The sequence below is a fragment of the Elaeis guineensis genome, chromosome 9 (genome assembly GCF_000442705.2).
Source record: "Elaeis guineensis isolate ETL-2024a chromosome 9, EG11, whole genome shotgun sequence".
Taxonomy (NCBI): domain Eukaryota; kingdom Viridiplantae; phylum Streptophyta; class Magnoliopsida; order Arecales; family Arecaceae; genus Elaeis; species Elaeis guineensis.
This window is the reverse complement of record NC_026001.2, coordinates 2,242,704-2,262,092: the sequence shown is the minus strand read 5'-3', so window position 1 is coordinate 2,262,092 and position 19,389 is coordinate 2,242,704. Positions and strand designations below refer to the sequence as shown.

Here is a 19,389-nt window from a genome sequence, read left to right as displayed (position 1 = left end):
TTTTGGATAAGAAAAAGATACGCATCATCAAATAAATGGGACTCCATTCTAATGGCTACCAATTCATTAAAAATCTCTTCTTCTGTATAGATACATGGCCGATCTTTTTGGATAATAGAATTTTTCTTTCTAATCGCATCAGCAACATTGTCCATTGCGAATTTTAAAATTTCAATCTCTTGATCAACATCAATTGAAGACTTCTTTTTTTATCTTTTGAACTTATTGTACTTTTAATCTGAACTTGAACTTGTGGTCTTGGAGATGGCACATTAATTCCATCATTCATATCATCAAAACCTTCCAACAAAACTTCATTTTGGGATATTAGTTGATCAATATCATAAATAATATCTGTGTGACTGCCACTTGAGCTAGCTCATCTTGTGATTTCTCTTTTGCAATCTCGACACCTTCACTTATTGCCTTATCTTTAGTAAATAGTTTCATTAAACTCTTATAGTTACTGACAGATTTAGTCCTTCATTTTTCTGCATCAGGATGTGCCTAAATACAAAATATATATATAAGTACATAAATATTGCAGTAATAATAATCAAATTAAGAATCAAAAAATAAATAATTAAATTTAAAAATATATCTCTATTAGTTCCTTTCAAACCTCAGGTTCTGTTGTCCATAATTTTGTAATTAGACTCCAAGCAAAACCACTTAATCTATTTCTAAATAACTCAAACCACTCATTGAATTCTTTCTTAAGAGACTTCAACAGTTCTTCAAATGAGCCTTATTTAAATCTATATCAATTTTTTCACTTACATCTTTAATCATTTGAGCATAAGCTGTAGATGTGAAAGTTCCATCAGGTCTATTTTCTGCTCGCTGTTGGTAAACCATTACTTTAATAAATACATCATCCATTTGATCTGTCCATCTCAAATATTCTTTTTTCTTCACTTGATCTTTTTTGTATCACTCATTGGTAATATTTATATCATAAAAATATATAAAAATAGATATAAAATATATATTGAATACTAGCACAAAAATTTTAACCATAAATATTATAAAAAAATTTAAGTACAATCAATTGTAATAAGTCCAATACATAATGCAATAAACAAACAAGAAATATAGTAATCACTACGGGATGCTATTCACTGCATAATCATTCCACATGTCAAGTACTATATAATTTCTTAAAAATTCTCTTCACATAGCATCTTCATTATCATCTTTTAAAGTAGGAACCTCTTCTTAAGATGAAGATTGATTTAAAATCTCTCGATCTATTTTATCAATAAGTTTTTTATCAGAATCTACCTTTATTAAATAATTATGCAAGATGTAGCATGCCAAAATAATCTTTATTTGTGTGCCAACTGAATAATTAAGCTCTATTGTACTTTTGACGATAGAAAATTATTTCTTTAATACACCAAATGCTCTTTCTATTACATTATGCAATGATGCATGTCGAAGATTAAATAACTCTCAAAGATTTTTTAGTGCTCGAGTGGAGAATTCTTTCAGATGATAGCACACTCCTCTATAAGATGTGATAAGTCCACTTCTTAGCATATTTTTCGCATCAACAAGATAATATTTATCTAATAAAAATTAACAAAAATGAGTAGTTATTTTATTAAATTATAAAAAATTATTATTAATTATTAAATATTACTTTTAGGATTCTCTAGCTTATCTTCTCTTCTAAGTATATTTTTAATTATTCTTAAGTCAAATGCCGTCCCTTTCCAGTCAGGCAAGACATATGTAAATTTTAAATTGATGAGCATGCAGCCAACACATTTTATATTGGATAATCCTTCCTATCATGATACCTTGGGACATCAGAACAGGACACTTTCATACGAATATGTATTCCATCAATAGCTCCTACACAATCCTAATATATAAATTTTATGTAAATATTCATTTAAATACATATTTACATAATTAAAAATAAAATAAATAAAATTTGATTTATCTTGAAATATGGATAAAATCTATTATTGTTGAATATTTCTGAGAGAACTTGTTCTCCTATAAGTTGAATAAAAAATCGATCTTCTAAAGATATTATTGCTTTTAGTACTCTGTGAAAATGATGACTAATAGTCTTATTAGAGCGATGAAAGAAAAATAAAATTATATAATTCCTCATATTATGTGACAACATATGAAGAAACTTAGTAACTTGTTTTCAACTATTGCTCGTTGAGTGAGTTAGAGATCGTCATCTTTTTGTAAAATCTCACATAAATTTATAAAAGCTTGTGATCCCATTCGAATAACATCACGATACTTTTCATTTGTACTTAAATATTACATTATTTTATATTCGTACTAGTTGTCTTTCTATGAAGATTGACTAATAGGCCGATCAATATAATTCTAATGATAATGAAGCCTGCGTTGCACCATAAAATTTATAACATGATAAATAACTTCAGCTGCAGTTAGTTATCGACTTCTCTCCCATAAGAGAAACTCATCTATTTCTTCATTTTCTTGTCCTTCCATTTAAACACTTATTTTATTTTAAATTTAAATAAAATAAGTATGTTATGGAAACAAGTATGATGTAGCAATATTAATTTTTTTTAATAGAGAAGTAATTCTCCTTTCCCACGGATCCCCTTTCCCATATATGTTCAAACAAAAAAAACATTATCCCTATAAATCTCCTTCCCCACATATGTCCAAAAAAGAGAAATAAAAAACTCTCGTCCCATACATCTCCTTCCCTACATATGTCTAAAAAATAGAGATGTGAAAAACTCTCTGTCCCCACAGGTCTCCTTCCCTATATGTCCAAAAAAGAGAAGTACAATTTTTTTTAAAAAAATGCAAGTGGATAAGGCCATATCTTTCAGTTTTTTACGTCCTTCCTATTTCCTTTGCCTTTCTGCTTCAACCGCATGCGGGGAGGAGACGGTTTTTCTGCTTGCAGGAGTGGAGGCGGCTGTCTTATTTCTATCTACAGATGGGAGGAAATAAGCCCTAAGGGTATAATAGAAATTATAAAAAAGTCACTTAAGTTCTAATTCTTTTCTTTTCAAATCCATTCGATTTAGGGGAGAAAAAAAATGAATATTTGAGGAAGTTTATATTCTTTCCGTTTCTCTTCTTTTTCTTCCATTTTTTTCGTGAAAAAACTTCCAACCAAAAGAAAATATTAACTTTTTTTTTTATTTTTTTCTCTTCTCTCTAATTCTTCCCTCCCAACCAAGATGTAAGAGGAAAAATGAGATAAGTACATTTTGGAGAATAGAACAGGATTTGGGGACTCTTTGGAAAGTTGGCAAACTCGACTAGTACTATTTTTGGAATTACATGCTACCTGGTTGTTTTCTTGTCTTGTGCCAATGATAATGCGTACGAGCAGTGCACAAGCTAAAATTAGAATTGCATTTGTCAAATTACTAGCCGACTTTATATAATATATATTCTCTTGATTTTTATAAAAAAATTAATGAGAAATATTAAATTGAGTTTAAACTTAAAAGTAGCTATTCACTAAGTTTTAAGTAAAAAAATCTCTCCATTTGAAATATAACCTAAAAACAACTAATCAAATGGAGTGCAATGACCCAATTATCTTTGAAGTTATAAAATAACACCGCACTATTGTAAAATAATAATATATTATTATAAAATAATACTGTACTATAATAAAAGTAACACTACACTATTATAAAATTATACTATATTATTATAAAACAATACTGCATTGTTATAAAATAATACTATAATAAAAAAATATTACACTATAACAATGTAATAGTATCTTATTGTAAAAAAATACTATACTAATATAACACAATAAAGCAACACTATATTATTATAAAAGAATACTACATTAATATAATATAATATTATCTTATTATAAATAAATATTATATTAATATAATATAATAAAATAATATTATATTATTATAAAAAAATATTACATTAATATAATATAATATTATTTTATTATAAAAAATATTACATTATGATAATATAATACTGCAATATTTTAAAGAATATAAGAGTATAAGAATAATTTTAGCTAAAAATGGATAGTTGTTTTTAACTTATATTTGGAATGGGTAGTTATTTTATATAAAAATTAAAATTTATCTGAAAATTATTTTTAAATTAAAAATAGAGCTGAAGATTTATCTTTAATTATTTATATATATATATATATTTTTTTTTGAGAGAGAGAGAGAGAGAGAGAGAGGAGGGGGGAGGGTGAGGGGATTCATTTTATCAAGTAAAATAAAATTTTTAAGGGATGGGCTCCCTGGGCGCACGGCCATTCATCTTTCTGTCAGCAAGAGATGCCATCGCCGTTGAGACCCAAACGTATCTCATCCGTCTGTTGGTTCATCGCGTCACTTTGAGCCGTCGCTTTTTTGTGGGACGTGACGTACCAGAATATAAGACCACCGCATATATAATAGATGCGTGTACACGCTGATAAAGCCATTTCTGCAGACCTTTTATGGTTACTCTTCCTTTCAATAAGCACGCCCGACTTAATTCAATTCCCCATTTTTTTGTCAAAAGTAGGTGTACTTTTAACACGGCATCTTGCATAAAAGTTTTACACATGTTATTGATACTACACGCAAGTCCGCACTATTATCGAATTTCTTTTTTAACAAATTTTGTGGGAGAAACAAATTTAAAATCACATGGAAAAATTATTGAATAAATGTATTCGATCACATCATTTTTAAATCAGTCCATTGCGTAAACAGATCATCCCATTTAATATATAGCATCAAACCTAGCGTCACTGTCCCGCATAAGAAGTTCTATGCGGGCAACAATCTGCTCCTCTCCCAATCCTCTTCCCCTTCGCTGGCAGAGAGGGTCACGGTGGTGCGCCTCGCCGGCGTCCACTCCTCTCCGCCGCTGCCGCGATCACCACCGCCCCACCACCTTTCCTCGCCTCCATGATCAAAATCCCATCTTGAGGGATAGAGTTGGGGTTTCCAACCGAGAAAAGGTTGATCGGATTGGCCGCCGACAGCATCGAGGAGAATCCTAGACATGTTAGAGCCGTAGTCCCTTAGAAGAGGATGGATTACGGTGGACTATTCGGTGTGGCGGTAGCGGTGGTGTCTGGGAGGACGTGGAAGGATAACGCTACCGTGGCCGCTCGGCTCCGGTGGAGAAGAGAGGTGGCGAAAGAATCCGACAGAAAACCACAAGTCTCGACGCGTGGACGGCCACATAACGTACGGCCCGACAGATGAGCGCGACTTGTTTGGTCTCCGCTCCAAAACCTCGTAATTGGACTCGTCACCCTAAAAGAGAGACCTATGCCGGAGGGAGAGTTTCGCATGTGCCCACGACGACACCTGTTCACTCCTGGGCGCGTGGGAAGGGCTGTTAGTGGCGACGTGTCCTCGTAGCGCTCAAAAGCATCAACTTATGGGCTTAAGAGAGGACAGGCGTGAACAGCTGCAACAGGTGTCTCGGAGAAAATGTTTGTTTATATAGCAGGGGATAAGCTCCAAAGGCCTTAAAGAGGTTTTATGTTGTTCGGGTTTCTCTTCTAAGGTTTCCGGTAGGAAAAAGCTGGGTTTCAGAGCCTCCATTTATGCTAAGGAAGTGGTTTTGTTTCACTGCTTTCTCTGTTTTTTCTTCTTTCGACGAAGATAGAAAGTTTGAAAGAAAGAGAGGTCACCATGAAGGTTTGTTCTTGTTGCTCTCTATGCTTAAATAAGTTTGTTGGTAGGAGTCTTGGTTCAGAAATTGCTATGCAAACTAATGAAGCTAATAATAGGTTGAGAATATGAGCAAAATTTCTTTTTTCTTATCTATTTGGGTTAAATAATTAATGGGTATGTAAAGTTGATCTTGCTTGAGAATGCAATTTTTTTTAAACTTTCTTTTACTTAAAAAAAAAAAGAAGTTAAATTGCACTTTCTTTTCGAGGCTTCTCCTTTTAGTTGTGATGTTTTAATTCAAAACATGAAGTACTGAGCATCTGATTTTAACTCATCATTTCGTTGCTTATATGTGTTGTTATTCCTTTTTTGAAAGAACCAATGAGACTTGCTCCAACTTCTATTGCTTTTTGGTGATCACAGAATGTCATATAAAAGCCAAATCAACAGGATGAGTAATCCGAATTTGAATAACTCTAATGTTTTTATTTTCATTCTGTTTTCTTTTTTGGTGAACATTCATTGTTTTATTTTGGAAAGATCACAAAAGTTAATTGATTACTTGTTCGCCATATACTTGGAGGTTCATGAGACTAGGTCCCACAGCCATGCCCACTCCTCTGCTGAGGAAGAAGGGAAGGTAGGGACAAGGAAGCAGAAGGCAGAGAACAAAGGACAGGAAAGTGAGCAACTGGCATCTAAAAACAAGAAGGCAAAGGTGATCAATGACGAGAATGGGGATGCCGATGGAAAATCTGCAGCTGATGTTGCTGCTGAGTTCGAGGAGTTCTGCAAGGCCATGAGAGAGCACCTGTCCGTTGAAGAGATGCGTAGGATCCTTGAGGCTAATGGCCAAGATTCTGCTGGTTCTGATGATGCCATCGTCCGCAGATGGTACTAATATTAGAAAAACAAGGAGATTACAGTAACTCTTTAATCTTTATCCATTAACATGTATCATTACAGTAGCATTTTAAGTGTTCTCTACTTGGTTACCTTTTACTTTTCTAATTAAGCAGCATTTGCGTCGTTCTATATGTTGGTCCTACAGCCAAGATATGATGTTTTATGGGCCTCTAGAGAGATGCCCACTCTGCAATGGCCAGCTTGAGTACACGGGGAGCAACTATTCGTGCAGAGGTGCTTACAGTGAATGGACTACTTGTACATTCACTACAAGAGACTCGCCAAGGAAAGAGCAGTCCATCAAGGTTCTGAGGGGATTGGGGACGCCGTGGTACTAGAGGTGAGTTAGCCAATTCTGATACCAATCTGGGGTATATTTCTCTATGTAACTATTTTTTTCGGGGAAGAATTCTACATGAATGCCCAAGGAACTCGTTAAAAAAATTCAGCTGTTCTGGCTTGCAGTGGGCTAATAACCAAGACTCAAGGGCCCGTCATCAGCGGGAGTTGACTCCATTGGATAAGCCTCTGGCTGGTATGATGATATCTCTCTCTGGGCGGCTCTCTCGAACACATGTAACTACCAATATTTTGAATCTTAGCATTCTCAAGTTCTTGTAGTTATGAATGTTTCATTTTACTGTTGTCAATGGTTCCATTGCTAAGCTGTGCTCTGTTCTGACTAATGTACTCAGCAATGCTGGAAAGAGGAAATTGAGAAGCATGGAGGAAAAGTATCTAACACTGTTCCTGGTAGGTGAATCCAGCTTTGTAAAATTGAGGTTTTCAGTCTTTAATCTGAGTTGATTATAACTTCTCAAAAAAAAAAAAAAAAAAAAAGGAAAAAGGAAAAGGAAAACTGAGTTGATTATAACAGCGGGGTTGATGACAGGTGTTACTTGCCTAGTTGTGTCCCCTGCTGAACGAGAGAGGGGTGGTTCATCTAAAGTGATAGAAGCAATGTAAATCCCTGGACTTTCCACATGTTTTGACACTTCTATTTGACAGTCATTGAATTTTCTAGATGTACTTGTGATCTGATACCTTAAATCGAGCTGTGTTCTTTTATTCGGTATGTTGTTTTTAGGGATGTTCTAATTGTACAGGGAGAGGAGCATTCCTGTGGTGAGAGAAGCCTGGCTGATCGACAGCATTCAGAAACAGGCAGCTCAACCCTTGGATGCTTATGAGGCTCTTTCTGATCTTGCTCCAGAAGGGAGGGGAATTCCATGGGACAAACAGGAGCCTAGTGAAGAGGCTCTCGAGTCTTTAACAGCAGAGGTAATGCTTTTTATACGAAATTGCTCTCTTGCATTTATTTTTGAAAACGTTCAGTTCATTGTCAATAAGCAATATGCCATTGCATTGGGCAGCTCAAGCTCTGTGGCAAGAGAGGAGTCTACAAGGACTCTAGGTTGCAGGAGCAAGGTGGCTACATATTTGAGAAGGATGGAATTCTTTACAACTGTGCATTTTCCATTTGTGATATGGGGAGAGGACAGAACGAGTATATGTTCACTTTCTTAGCTTTTGGTGTATTAGTTTTATTTGGTTGTCTGCTTGAGGGTGTCAGTTCTTTCCCTATTTGCAAGCAGATATTGCAGCACCCAGTTGATCATGGTGCCTGAGAATCACTTGCATCTGTATTACAAGAAGGGACGAGTTGGAGATGATCCCAGAGCGCAAGAGAGGGTGGAGGAATGGAGCAGTGTGGACGATGCGGTGAAGGAGTTTGTTCGACTGTTTGAGGAGTTGACTGGCAATGAATTCGAGCCATGGGAGAGAGAGAAGAAGTTTCAGAAAAAGCCTCACATGTTCTACCCCATAGACATGGTGCTACATCTAAATTTTTTATCATTATTTTGTGCTAGTTTTGGCGAATCCAGTCATAACTAATGATCGAATTATTACCCTTAGCTATAAAAATGTGTATTTTATTTTAGTTAATTTAGACTGTCAATATTGAGTTTGATCTTATGTATAGGATGATGGCTTTGATGTGCGTTACGGAGGTTTGGGTCTTCGTCAACTAGGAGTAGCCGCCGCTCACTGCAAGCTCGAACCATCGGTTGCAAACTTCATGAAAGTATTATGCGGCCAGGAAATCTACAGGTAGGTTAAAGGCAAAACTATTTCTTCCTCCCTTTTTTGGTTCAGGGAGAGTCCAATGTTCTATATATGAATTCCATAGAGTGCCATGTATCTCTCCTAGGTTGTTTATCATTGTGTTCCAGAAGGTATTACTGTATCTTGTTCGAACAGGTATGCTCTGATGGAAATGGGGCTGGACAGCCCAGATCTTCCCATGGGAATGGTATCTGATGTCCATTTAAAGAGATGTGAGGACTGACATATTGCTTGATTGCACCTTGCTGTCCCTCCTCCTGTTTGTTTCTCTGGCATTAAAAAAAAAAAAATGGTTGCAGGTGAGGAGCTGCTGCTTAAGTTTAGAGAGGAGCTCAGGTCAGTGCCAGACTCAGGTCACAAGGCCGATGCACTGCGGATGGACTTCAGCAACAAGTGGTTCACCCAAATGCACTCCACTCGGCCATTTATAATCAGAAATCTGCAAGAACTTGCTGACCATGTATCTCATCTTCAAATTCCTGCATCTTTGACGCGGGTCCCCATAATTAGACACTTATGATTAATGCAAGCTTGTTGGAACTGCAGGTGGCTGCAGCACTGGAAACAGTAAGGGACATCAATGTTGCATCGCGCCTTATAGGGGACATGACTGGAGCAACTGTCGATGACCCACTGTTCGACCGATACAAGAAAATGGGTTGTTCCATCACATCTTTGGATAAAGAATCAGAAGATTACAAGATGATCTTGAAGTATTTGGAGAAGACATATGAGCCTGTCAAAGTTGGTGATGTGGTAAGAATAAGATTCAGTATGGTGGCATCATGTGTCTATTTATTGTTTATTAGTCAGCACCAGGACCCTTTGATAGTTCAATTTATCAAGGAAGATGATCATGCACAAAGCAGTATATTGATGACTTAATTGATGTTATCTTTGTGCAGAGCTATGGGGTTTCAGTGGACAATATATTTGCTGTTGAGGCAAGTGCTGGCCCCTCATATGATGACATAAAAAAGCTACCCAACAAGGTCCTCCTGTGGTATGGTAAGCGTTCATTCTCTTCTCTGTGAGGTTATTTTTGATATTCTTGTAGAAGGAAATGATATGGTGTTCGTCTTGCAGGTACTAGGAGTTCCAATCTACTCAGGCATTTGCATAAAGGGCTCTTGCCAGCAATTTGTTCGATACCTGTGCCTGGCTATATGGTAACGTCAAAAACTCTGATATCAAATAACCAACCTTCAAATTCTAACACTCTTGGATTTATCTCTTCTAGTTTGGAAAAGCAATTGTATGGTCGGATGCAGCAGCTGAGGCTGCAAGGTATGGATTCACAGCAATAGACAGGCCAGAAGGGTTCTTGGTCTTTAGCTGTGGCCTCTTTGGGGGATCAGATCACAGAGATATCTAATGCACCTGAGGTAAATCTTTTCTGTTGGCTCTCCTTTGATGCTTATAAAAACTTGAAATGGCCGAATGACTTCTTCGTTGGTGTCCTTCATATAATTTTCTCATCCTGGTGTGTGGTGGACAGGATACTAAAGCCCTGGAGGAGAGGAAGGTGGGTGTCAAAGGGCTGGGAAGGAAGAAACCCGAGGAATCTGAGCATTTTACTTGGAAAGATGGTGTGAAGGTACCTTGCGGCCGCCTTGTTCCATCCGAGTGCAAGGACAGCCCACTGGAGTACAATGAGTATGCCGTCTATGATCCTAAACAGGTAGAAGTTTGTGTGCTTCCGTAGTTTAAGATCGGGTGGTTTTAGTTGGTTGATATTTGATCATAGCATGGTGCCAATGCAGGTGAGCATAAGATTTCTGGTGGGAGTGAAGTACGAAGAGAAGAACGTGGAGATGGATACTGCTGAATAGAGACCTTTACCTTCATTTTCCTGACTGCTTGTATGCTAAGTTGGTGACTTCTCTTTTTTTTCTTTTGTATGGGGACTTGTTTTGGAAGCCCTTTTGTAGCAAAGCACCAGGACTAATCTAACCGGATGACTTGATATGAGCGCACAAATATTTGTATGTATATTGCTAATTTGGTGACTTTTCTGGACTTGCTTCGGAGGCCTTCTCTACCAAAGCACCTGGACTAATCTAAGCAGATCACTTAATAGAACTAGAAGTGCGCCCTCAAGGAAAAAAAAAAAAAAAAAAAAGAAAAAGAAAAGATTTATTGAACTGCGCAAATGTATGTGTATGTTTTCTGTTGTAGCTTTGGTTGACGTCGTCTTTCGAGTTGAAAGTTGTTTTTGTGGAAGGTGGGAAAGTGGAACGAGTGCCGAGTACTTTCAACTAATGACTTTGCCGCCTCTTCGTTCTTGTTGAGGTGGTCCATGTTAGTAGTTTGTCTTCTGAGAATTTTGCAAGAAAATTCACTCAAAGATCAATTTGTAAGAGAAGATAGGATTGTTTTTGAAAGAATAATCTATGTTTAATGTCACCTGGATATTTTTGCTCCCAAGGAAGAGATGGGCAGATTATACATGCTTTGATGGCTGTTGATACACTATCTATTGAGCTTGGTGCATTAGAAAGAATGCAATAATCTCTTATTATACTTTGAAGCTTTAGCAACAGAGAACTGGCAAAACATACCTCTCTCTCTCTCTTCAAGGATTGGACTACTGTCTCTTAAAACACTAAAAACTTGTTGATGACCTTCAGTTAAGAATATAAAGAATTGTATGCACCACATCATTTTGTATTGGAGTATATATATATAGGCATAAGAGAGCTTATTTTTAGCATGAGATAAGCTGGAGTTGTTACAACAAATACAATAGAGTTAAGAATGAGATAAGCTGGAGTGATTATAACAAATGCAATGGGGTTAAAATTTACATGGATAAGATTATAATAAAATGATAAGAAAAGAAAGATTTTTATAGCCCTCTTAACATCTTCACATTACGATGCATTTTCATACGAAAATAAATAGATCAAAAAGTTCACCTCATCCATCGGAACTTCATTCCTGATGAGAAATTGAATGCCTTACATTTATCTCGTGTCAAAACTGGACATCAAAAGCTGAAGAGAAGCTGAAGGCAAACTCTTCCATGCATGCATACGCTGTTCGCTTCTTGTAAACGAAAAGGTCACAATTCCTACCAAAAAAAAAAAAAACGAAAGGACCACAACTCATGTTCTGCCTTTGCATGTAATCACCAGTTCCCATTTTCGATGACATTCCTCTGCCAATTATAATATCCAAAGTGGGGGCCATTTATTCAGTACCTTTTTCTTCCATCCGTTCCTTACTGATGTACCATTTGTCTCAATTCGAACTCTTTCTGTACCTTATATAATTAATAAGTTTTGAAGAAAGTATCTTGCCAGCTTTGATATTTTCATTCCCAAGGAAGAGATGGGCAGATCTATACATGTTATTGTGTAAGTTTTGATAAAGGCAAATCCAAAATACCATCCTCAAGTTCTTCAGCTTGAGTTTAGCAGACATCTCGTGAACTTGGTGATATATGTCATCAATCGTGTCAAATCCGACATGTTTCTGGTCATGTGATTAACTTGTTGGAGCCTATCATTTGACAAATTTGGTCTTATGTTTTCCAATCTTTGAATCTTAAGGGAAAAAACAAGATGTTTCCTCAGATGGGATCTAGGAGATTTCTAGGGAGATATTCGAAATAATATCATCCTAAACCAATTAGATCGGCTACATAAATCCTTCTTCTTAAGTCCATCCTTATTACCTCATTCCATGCTATTTTCAGTTCATAACTACCGGTCTCCTCTTTTATATTATCAAATCATACTTTCGTATAACATTTAACACATCTTTCTATCTGTATGTCCTCAATTAGTGCTATCTTTATATTTTTTTCAAATGATTTTATTTTTTATTTTATCTTTTTCTTATATTATCATATCCATCTCAATGTTCTTCCAGATATAATATCTGCATATTACTGGGATAAAGAACACAATTGATCAAATAAGATTGGCCACATTTGTTTGTTGAAAAATGTTTAGAAAGTAGTTTTGACTCTAGATAAATAATTAAATTGTTAAAAATGCAACTAATCATTATTTTCTAAATAAACCACATAGAAACCCACATGCCGCTCCTTCAATAATAAGTTTCAAATCAACGGTGGATGCTGCCACGATAAGATTTCCGAGTGACTGCACCATCAAATACGAACTGGGCCTTCCAAGGGGTCCAAAAGACGACCAAAGTAGAAGTATTCTCTCTCCTCTCTGTTTACTTTGGTTGTCGCCTTTCCGACGTTGCTTTCGGTGGGACTGGGTTTGCAGAACTAGATCACTTGGGCGCGGTTCTATGATTCGCCGATCCCCTCTCTCCGCCGCCGACTCCATCCTGTCGTCTATGGTGGTGGCGCCGGAGAATCCTGTCAGCGGAGAGCTGCCGACGGCCGGCTCCGTGCCGGGATCGGCCGCGGTGGCGGCATGCGCTGCCATGGCCGTCTTCTACGTTGCGATCCTCTACTCCCCGACTCTCATCCTCCGTTTCCCTCCCCCGAGCTCCCTCGAGAGCTTCATGATCCGGAGGTTCGCCTGCGCCGTGGTTTCCTCGCCGTCTCCGTCCTCGCCTCCGCCGTTCTCCTCGGAGTAAGCTACCAATCCATCCTCTTCCCCATCCATCTCCTTCCTTGGACTCAAACCAAGAGCTAAGCCTAAGCATATTTCTTCCACCGTTTCTTTTCACCAGTTTGGGAGATTCCAGGATTTGCCATCAGTCTTGGGTGTATTTGGCATTAGAAAGGACCACTTGGTAAGTTCTTGGTGTATTTCTCTCTTTGTAAGGATGGGTTCCTGGTAGTTTCTTGTTTCTTATTTGACTGAATAGAGGCTTTTGAGCGTTGAATCTAATTAAAGTTCGGGGGTCTCTAGTTTTACAAGTGTAAACTTTGGATCTTGCAGTGGCAAGCTGTGGTCTTTCCTCTTTTGTTGACATCCCTACTGTATGCTGGATCACTGGTAAAGAAGTCCTGGTCACTGATTAGTCCATGTGGAGGAGTCAGGCCCAATTCTTGCTGTGGAGTCCGTTCTTATGATTGTGCTAGAGGCTATGCTCAAAGATGCCTTGACTGGACAAGCAGTTGTGCTCGTAATGTTATGGTCTGGCGAAACTATGTGGTGGTTAGAACCATTTCCTTTTAATTTTTGCTTCATAAGTTGAATTGATAAGTTAGGATTTTGAAGGTCTGGTATGTATTTAGAACTAGCAAGTTCTTTCTTACTCTTCAAGTACAAAGGGGATATTTGTTTTCTAATCCCTTTCATGCTTATTTCTTGAGTTACTTTTGTTGCAAGACTCTAGTTTCTTTAATGTTTAAGTATTACAAAGCTTCTAATCATTGTAAATCCCTTATTGAACAGGCACCATTTACAGAAGAGTTGGTTTTCAGGGCATGTATGATTCCTCTGCTTCTTTGCGGTGGATTTAAAACTCATAGCATCATATTTATTAGCCCAGTTTTCTTCAGCTTGGGTAATTTGCTTATCAAGAGAAACCTCAATTGCGTACTTGTCTTTAAGTTTAAATTGTTTCATGTTGAGAAAGGTGAATTCTTCATTAAGCACAGTACTCTGCATAACAAGTTATCCTGCTTGTAGCAGAATCTTTTCACTGTCAATGATACTTGACCAGAGAAAATCATTTACATAATTTAGTTAACCAAAATTATGGAATGCAGATCCTATTAGGAACATGGCCAAGAATTATCTGACATTATTGTGCTGCTTGGACCGAAACACGATCCCACGTCAAATATTAAGTTTACTGACCAATCGGGTCTTTTTCCCTCCAACACTTTCAGAAATCTTACAGTTTTAAGATAGTTACCCAGGGTGTCCATATTCCTGAATTTCAATTGTTTCTTCTTGGTGTTAAACTGCCAATTTGCAATAGTGAAGCAGAAAAACACTCCCAAATTGAGATATAATCACTTCAATATCTCTGCTAATTTTGTTGGGCTCCTTAGTTGACTAACAGTTGAGCCATACTATTCAGTCCAATAGTGTCTTATAAAATTTGCATTTATGTCTTCATAATATCATTATCAGTCAAAGCAGATAATATGTCTCTGATTATCCTGCTAAACAACTTTGCTGCTCATAGCTAACTTTCACAGTTTCCTCTGAGATAAAATGACTAAGCTAGCAATCTGGAGATCCCAATGTCTGATTCATAACTTTCACAGTTTCCTCTGAGATAAAATGACTAAGATAGCAATATGGAAATCCCAATGTCTGTTCTGTGACAATTTTACTTATTGTGTCCTTGTATTCCATTTGAGCTTATGCTTCCATCTTCGACAATTTTTTGGCCTGATTGCCTCATTATAAGTTTCTTTTCAATATAAGAAAATGTCCTTTTTAATGTGACTACAATCTTATTGTTCTAGAAAGAATATACTCTAAGAAGTCCTTCATATCTCTGTAACCTCATATTCCTTTTACTATACAAGAAAGTGCTTCTTTTGGCTGTGGTATGAGATGGTAATGTGGTAACTTCTTTCTTCATTTTTTTTTTGGCAGCACACCTAAACCATTTCCTGGAGCTTTATTTTCAACAGAAGTATAGCTTTGTGAAAGCTTTCCTGATTGTAGGTATTTCTTTTCTCCCTTGGCATGTGGTGTTTTTTTTACTTGTTCACTTAATCGTAATCCACAATTTCACTATACTTTGACTCTGCCTTTGGTGTTATCTGGCAGAACAGATGGGATAGTTGTCACTCTATCATGTTGTCCACTAAGCTTGAAGCTCATATGCCTTGTATAAGTGAATGAACAGATTTTTATAAGTTTACATCTGTGATTTTTGTTGGCTATGTGCACTATTTTGATCAGTCATATGAATGTAAAATCATGATTTTAGTTGAGAATGTATATGCACTGCTCTGTAAACCAAGCTTCTGAAAACCACATCACCATCCCCTCTCTCAAATGCCCTATCCGTATCATGTATATTAGGTGTGCCTGAAGCAGCTTTTTGTCTCTTGCACTCTCGAAACTAAACATAACTGAACCATTGGAATTTTATGTGTATTATTTGTCACTTTCTGCCAGCATGGTTAATGCTCTGCTGGCATTATTGGGTTTATTGGGAAAACAAACTTGTCAAAAAAATCCATTGCATGAATATCCACCATGTCAATTATATTTTTCTCCTTTCATGGCCAACTATGATAGAACTTGTTGCCCGTGTAGGATCTGTCTTTTAACAGTTTCATCAGAGACTGCCAGCAAGGGGCTTAGGCAGGGTATGTTGCCTTGGTGAGCCCACACTGTCTGGTGTATATCTTGGCAAAACTCAACAACTGTTCAGTTAAATTAATTGACTTACATTGCTAGGAAATATACTATGCGTGCTGAATAGTGTATACATATGAGTGAAAATATAGCTCAACGTATTGTTTAAATTCACTAGATTTTATATTGATGTTGAATGAGGCTATAAATATTATGCATGTGTTTCTCTATATATGCTTCCACTATTGTGTTGTTTCATTGCTGGAACACATTTTATGTCGAACTTGGATCTGTTTTGTTGCAGTGAAACCTTAAATTGCTATATCATGCTTGTCAGGTCTCCAGCTTGGTTATACTGTGATTTTTGGCTGGTATGCATCTTTTCTCTTCATCCGGACAGGTTTGTTGACTCATTCTTTTAATGTAATCCATAATATCTGCCATGTAATGGCTTTTCTATTAATTAATAGCGATTATAATAGCATCGTCCTACCAAAGAAATTAATTGCATTGAGGAGTTTTTGTTTATGGCTTTTTGTTATCATATGTTTGTTTGGTGGGCCATGATAACAATCGCTCATAGGGCATTGTTTTATTGACTGCTTGTCCACCTTTTTGTTTACTGAAATCTGAATCAAGATTTCCCTAACATAAAAAAAATCGGAAAACTTCAATTAGATCATAGTTTAGATTTTTTTCCAACTCTAGCCTTGAGTCCCATCTTCTAGTTCCTGCCTCTCATCTCTCCGTCGCATGAACACCCCACGGACAGACAGACTCAGCACATTCTCCTCTCCCTTAGACTTCTTTTCTGCCTCTCATGAATAACACACATCCTCCCACTAACCCTAAGGCATTACACTCTCTCTGACTCTTAAAACAACTAGAGAAGGGATGGGTAAGGTTCTAGCTCATGGTTCCTGTGTAAAGGAAGGGTGCTGCCTATGCTGTGTACATGTATTTTGTGCTAGGAGGGGTGTAAGGGACTTTGCTGGGATTCATGATGCATGGGAGATAAGGACCCCCAGGGGCGGGGGTTGGGGGGGGGGGAGAGGGGTTCATGATGCAGGAATCATTGAATGCATGTGAGAGAGATACCAAGTTTGAATGTATCAGATAGAGATCAAGGAGATGGTGAGGGCTGAGAAGAGATTTTAGGATGGGTAAGGTAGGAAAGGAAAAATTGAGTTGTAATCTCACAAAACTCACAACTGTTCTCGAGCATGACTAGTGGAGTGGAGATCTAATAATAGATGGATATTCAATGAAATGATCGCCCCATGGGCAGTTGTTATCATGACCCTGGTTAATTGATACTTTGGCCAATTACAAGGTGCATCCAATTGTGTTTTTTTTTCTTGCTGCTGCTGATCATGAAGATGATACTTGAATATTGGTAGTCATGAACCCCAAATTTTATTCTGTTGTTCAATGAAAAGACATGTAGAAATTCAGGTTCTCAATGCATGACCTTATGTCTTCCTATACTGGGCATAGAAGATTGTCACTGATTGTGGCTCTAGTGACTATCTGCATTCCTGTATGTTAGATGATTTGCCAAAACCTCAACATTCCATAGCCTGAATACCAAGCCTCTCAGGTATCTTTGACTTGATACATGTTCCAGGTGATTTGCATGAGAACTTCTAATTTTTTGTTTTATAAATGAAGATATGTTGGCATAAATACATTTGTTCTACCATGTGCAGGGAACCTGATATCTCCTATCGTGGCTCATATATTTTGTAATATAATGGGGTTGCCTCTTTTGTCTTCTTCGAGGACAAAAGGTTTGTGAACCTAACTTTCATGATGATCAATGCATGTTGACTGTGGAATATACTTATTATGCTATGAACTCAAATGCTTGTAGACATGTTCCCATTAAGTTGATGATATCATTGGTGCAAATATTTTGCTTGATACATTTGCTAGAGACAAAAATCAACTGTTTTCAGTCACTTCCATTAGCTGGTGTATTTAGATGTCACCATTGCTTATCTTTTTTAGTCAAAATATCATGATGTCTTTTTTCGAGTTGCTGAGAGGTTAGTTCAGCATTCTCAAATAGGTTGAATTGCTCTACAAAAAGGAAGAAAGAAAGAAAGCATAGAGCCTGTATTTAGGAAGTTATTTCTTTGTGCAAAGGTGAGAGATTGTTGCCTTCTATAATTGAATAATGTAATGAGGCATTATCAGATTCAAGAGTTTGTGCTGACAAAGAATAAGCAATAATTCTTCAACTATTTTCAGAACAGATGATACAGATATTGATGGATTGGAAAGATCTTTTAATTATAATTTTCTGAAACCTTTTTAGTTGTGCACAAGCACAAACACAGATATGGGATACTGATACATTGATATAGCAAATCTTGAAGTAGGATATTATACTGCTAGGATACATCAAGCAATATATATACCTGAGTGCATGCATACATATATGTATGAATTTTAATGCATATACATGTGCATACACATTTGTATGCATAATAAAAAAAAGCATCCATAAAGCATAATCGGTTATAAAAATTAACAATCTATGTTTTGTACAGTTGCATTAACTTTGTATGCAGTGTCTTTTTTTTTTAAATTGTAAAAAATAAGATATTTAACACAAGTGTCAGATATGTATCCAAGAAGTATCTGACTAGTATTGGTATCTGATACCAATATGATATGGACACGGTGTGCCATTTGAAGTATAATTGCTTCCTAGGTTCACTTTTGACAATGTTGTTTGGAATATTGGTTAGTGTTACCACTTGTATATTATTTCTGTCAATTAAGAAATTTTTGTTTGTTTGGTACGAAGATTTCTGCTGTTGTTTGCATTAAACTCTTTTGCGACATCAGGGGTGGCAACTATGGCATTTGCAGCTGGCTTGGCAGGTTTCTGTTGGCTTTTGTTTCCTGCTACAAGTCCGGATCTATACAATGATCAGAGAGATGGCTGTAGCTGTTGGCAGGGCTATTGCAGTTGGAACTAACTAGAGCTTCACGGTAGAGTTGAAGAATGACCTGATGAGAAGGATATCATAATTCTTTGGCATAAAGGGTGACGAAAGATTTTCTCCTTGCTGCTGCTTTCCTGTCTAACGTTTGCCAGTTTTTTATCAGCATGTAATTAGATGGAGAGCTGGTTCAATTATGATTAAAAGCAGCTAAAACAATCAAACTTTTTGATTGATGTGAGCAAAGCTTAAGGGGCATCAATCAGGGGGAATTTTTTTCTTTGAACTTCTCTTTGTAATTTAGCAAACAATGCTTCAATGAAATTGATGCAATTTCTCTAATCAATGGCTGAAGCTTCAGCAAAACAAGTAGAATTCTGCGGATGGAGAAATCCCCATGAGGTTAATCAAATAATTGATGCTGAGGCTTATTATTATGAATGGCCTTGGATTTTTAACCAATCAAAATATTATTTTATTTTATTTTATTTTGCATGGAAGGAACTATTGGGTATGTGAATCTGGATGCCTTATTTCCTTATTAAATGTGGTCATGATACTAAG

The 19,389-nt window shown here is 36.8% G+C and overlaps 2 protein-coding genes across 2 annotated transcripts; both read left to right on the top strand.

The window, feature by feature from the left end:
* Positions 1 to 5,482: 5,482 nt before the first annotated feature.
* Positions 5,483 to 10,637, top strand: LOC105033868 (protein ADP-ribosyltransferase PARP3). The gene is given in 20 exon segments (XM_010908825.3): positions 5,483 to 5,657; positions 6,217 to 6,527; positions 6,685 to 6,845; positions 6,848 to 6,879; positions 7,005 to 7,115; positions 7,235 to 7,292; positions 7,432 to 7,501; positions 7,646 to 7,820; positions 7,913 to 8,046; positions 8,135 to 8,372; positions 8,524 to 8,651; positions 8,802 to 8,878; positions 8,966 to 9,126; positions 9,213 to 9,422; positions 9,572 to 9,674; positions 9,753 to 9,835; positions 9,907 to 9,996; positions 9,998 to 10,051; positions 10,165 to 10,347; positions 10,430 to 10,637. Coding segments are annotated over 20 exon segments (2,454 nt in total). The 5' UTR covers positions 5,483 to 5,651; the 3' UTR covers positions 10,499 to 10,637.
* Positions 10,638 to 12,813: 2,176 nt separating this feature from the next.
* On the top strand, positions 12,814 to 19,171 carry LOC105033869 (CAAX prenyl protease 2). The gene is given in 9 exon segments (XM_010908827.4): positions 12,814 to 13,185; positions 13,188 to 13,225; positions 13,326 to 13,388; positions 13,538 to 13,756; positions 13,997 to 14,108; positions 15,158 to 15,229; positions 16,209 to 16,271; positions 17,581 to 17,661; positions 18,728 to 19,171. Coding segments are annotated over 9 exon segments (1,032 nt in total). The 5' UTR covers positions 12,814 to 12,935; the 3' UTR covers positions 18,862 to 19,171.
* The last annotated feature ends 218 nt before the right edge of the window (positions 19,172 to 19,389 follow it).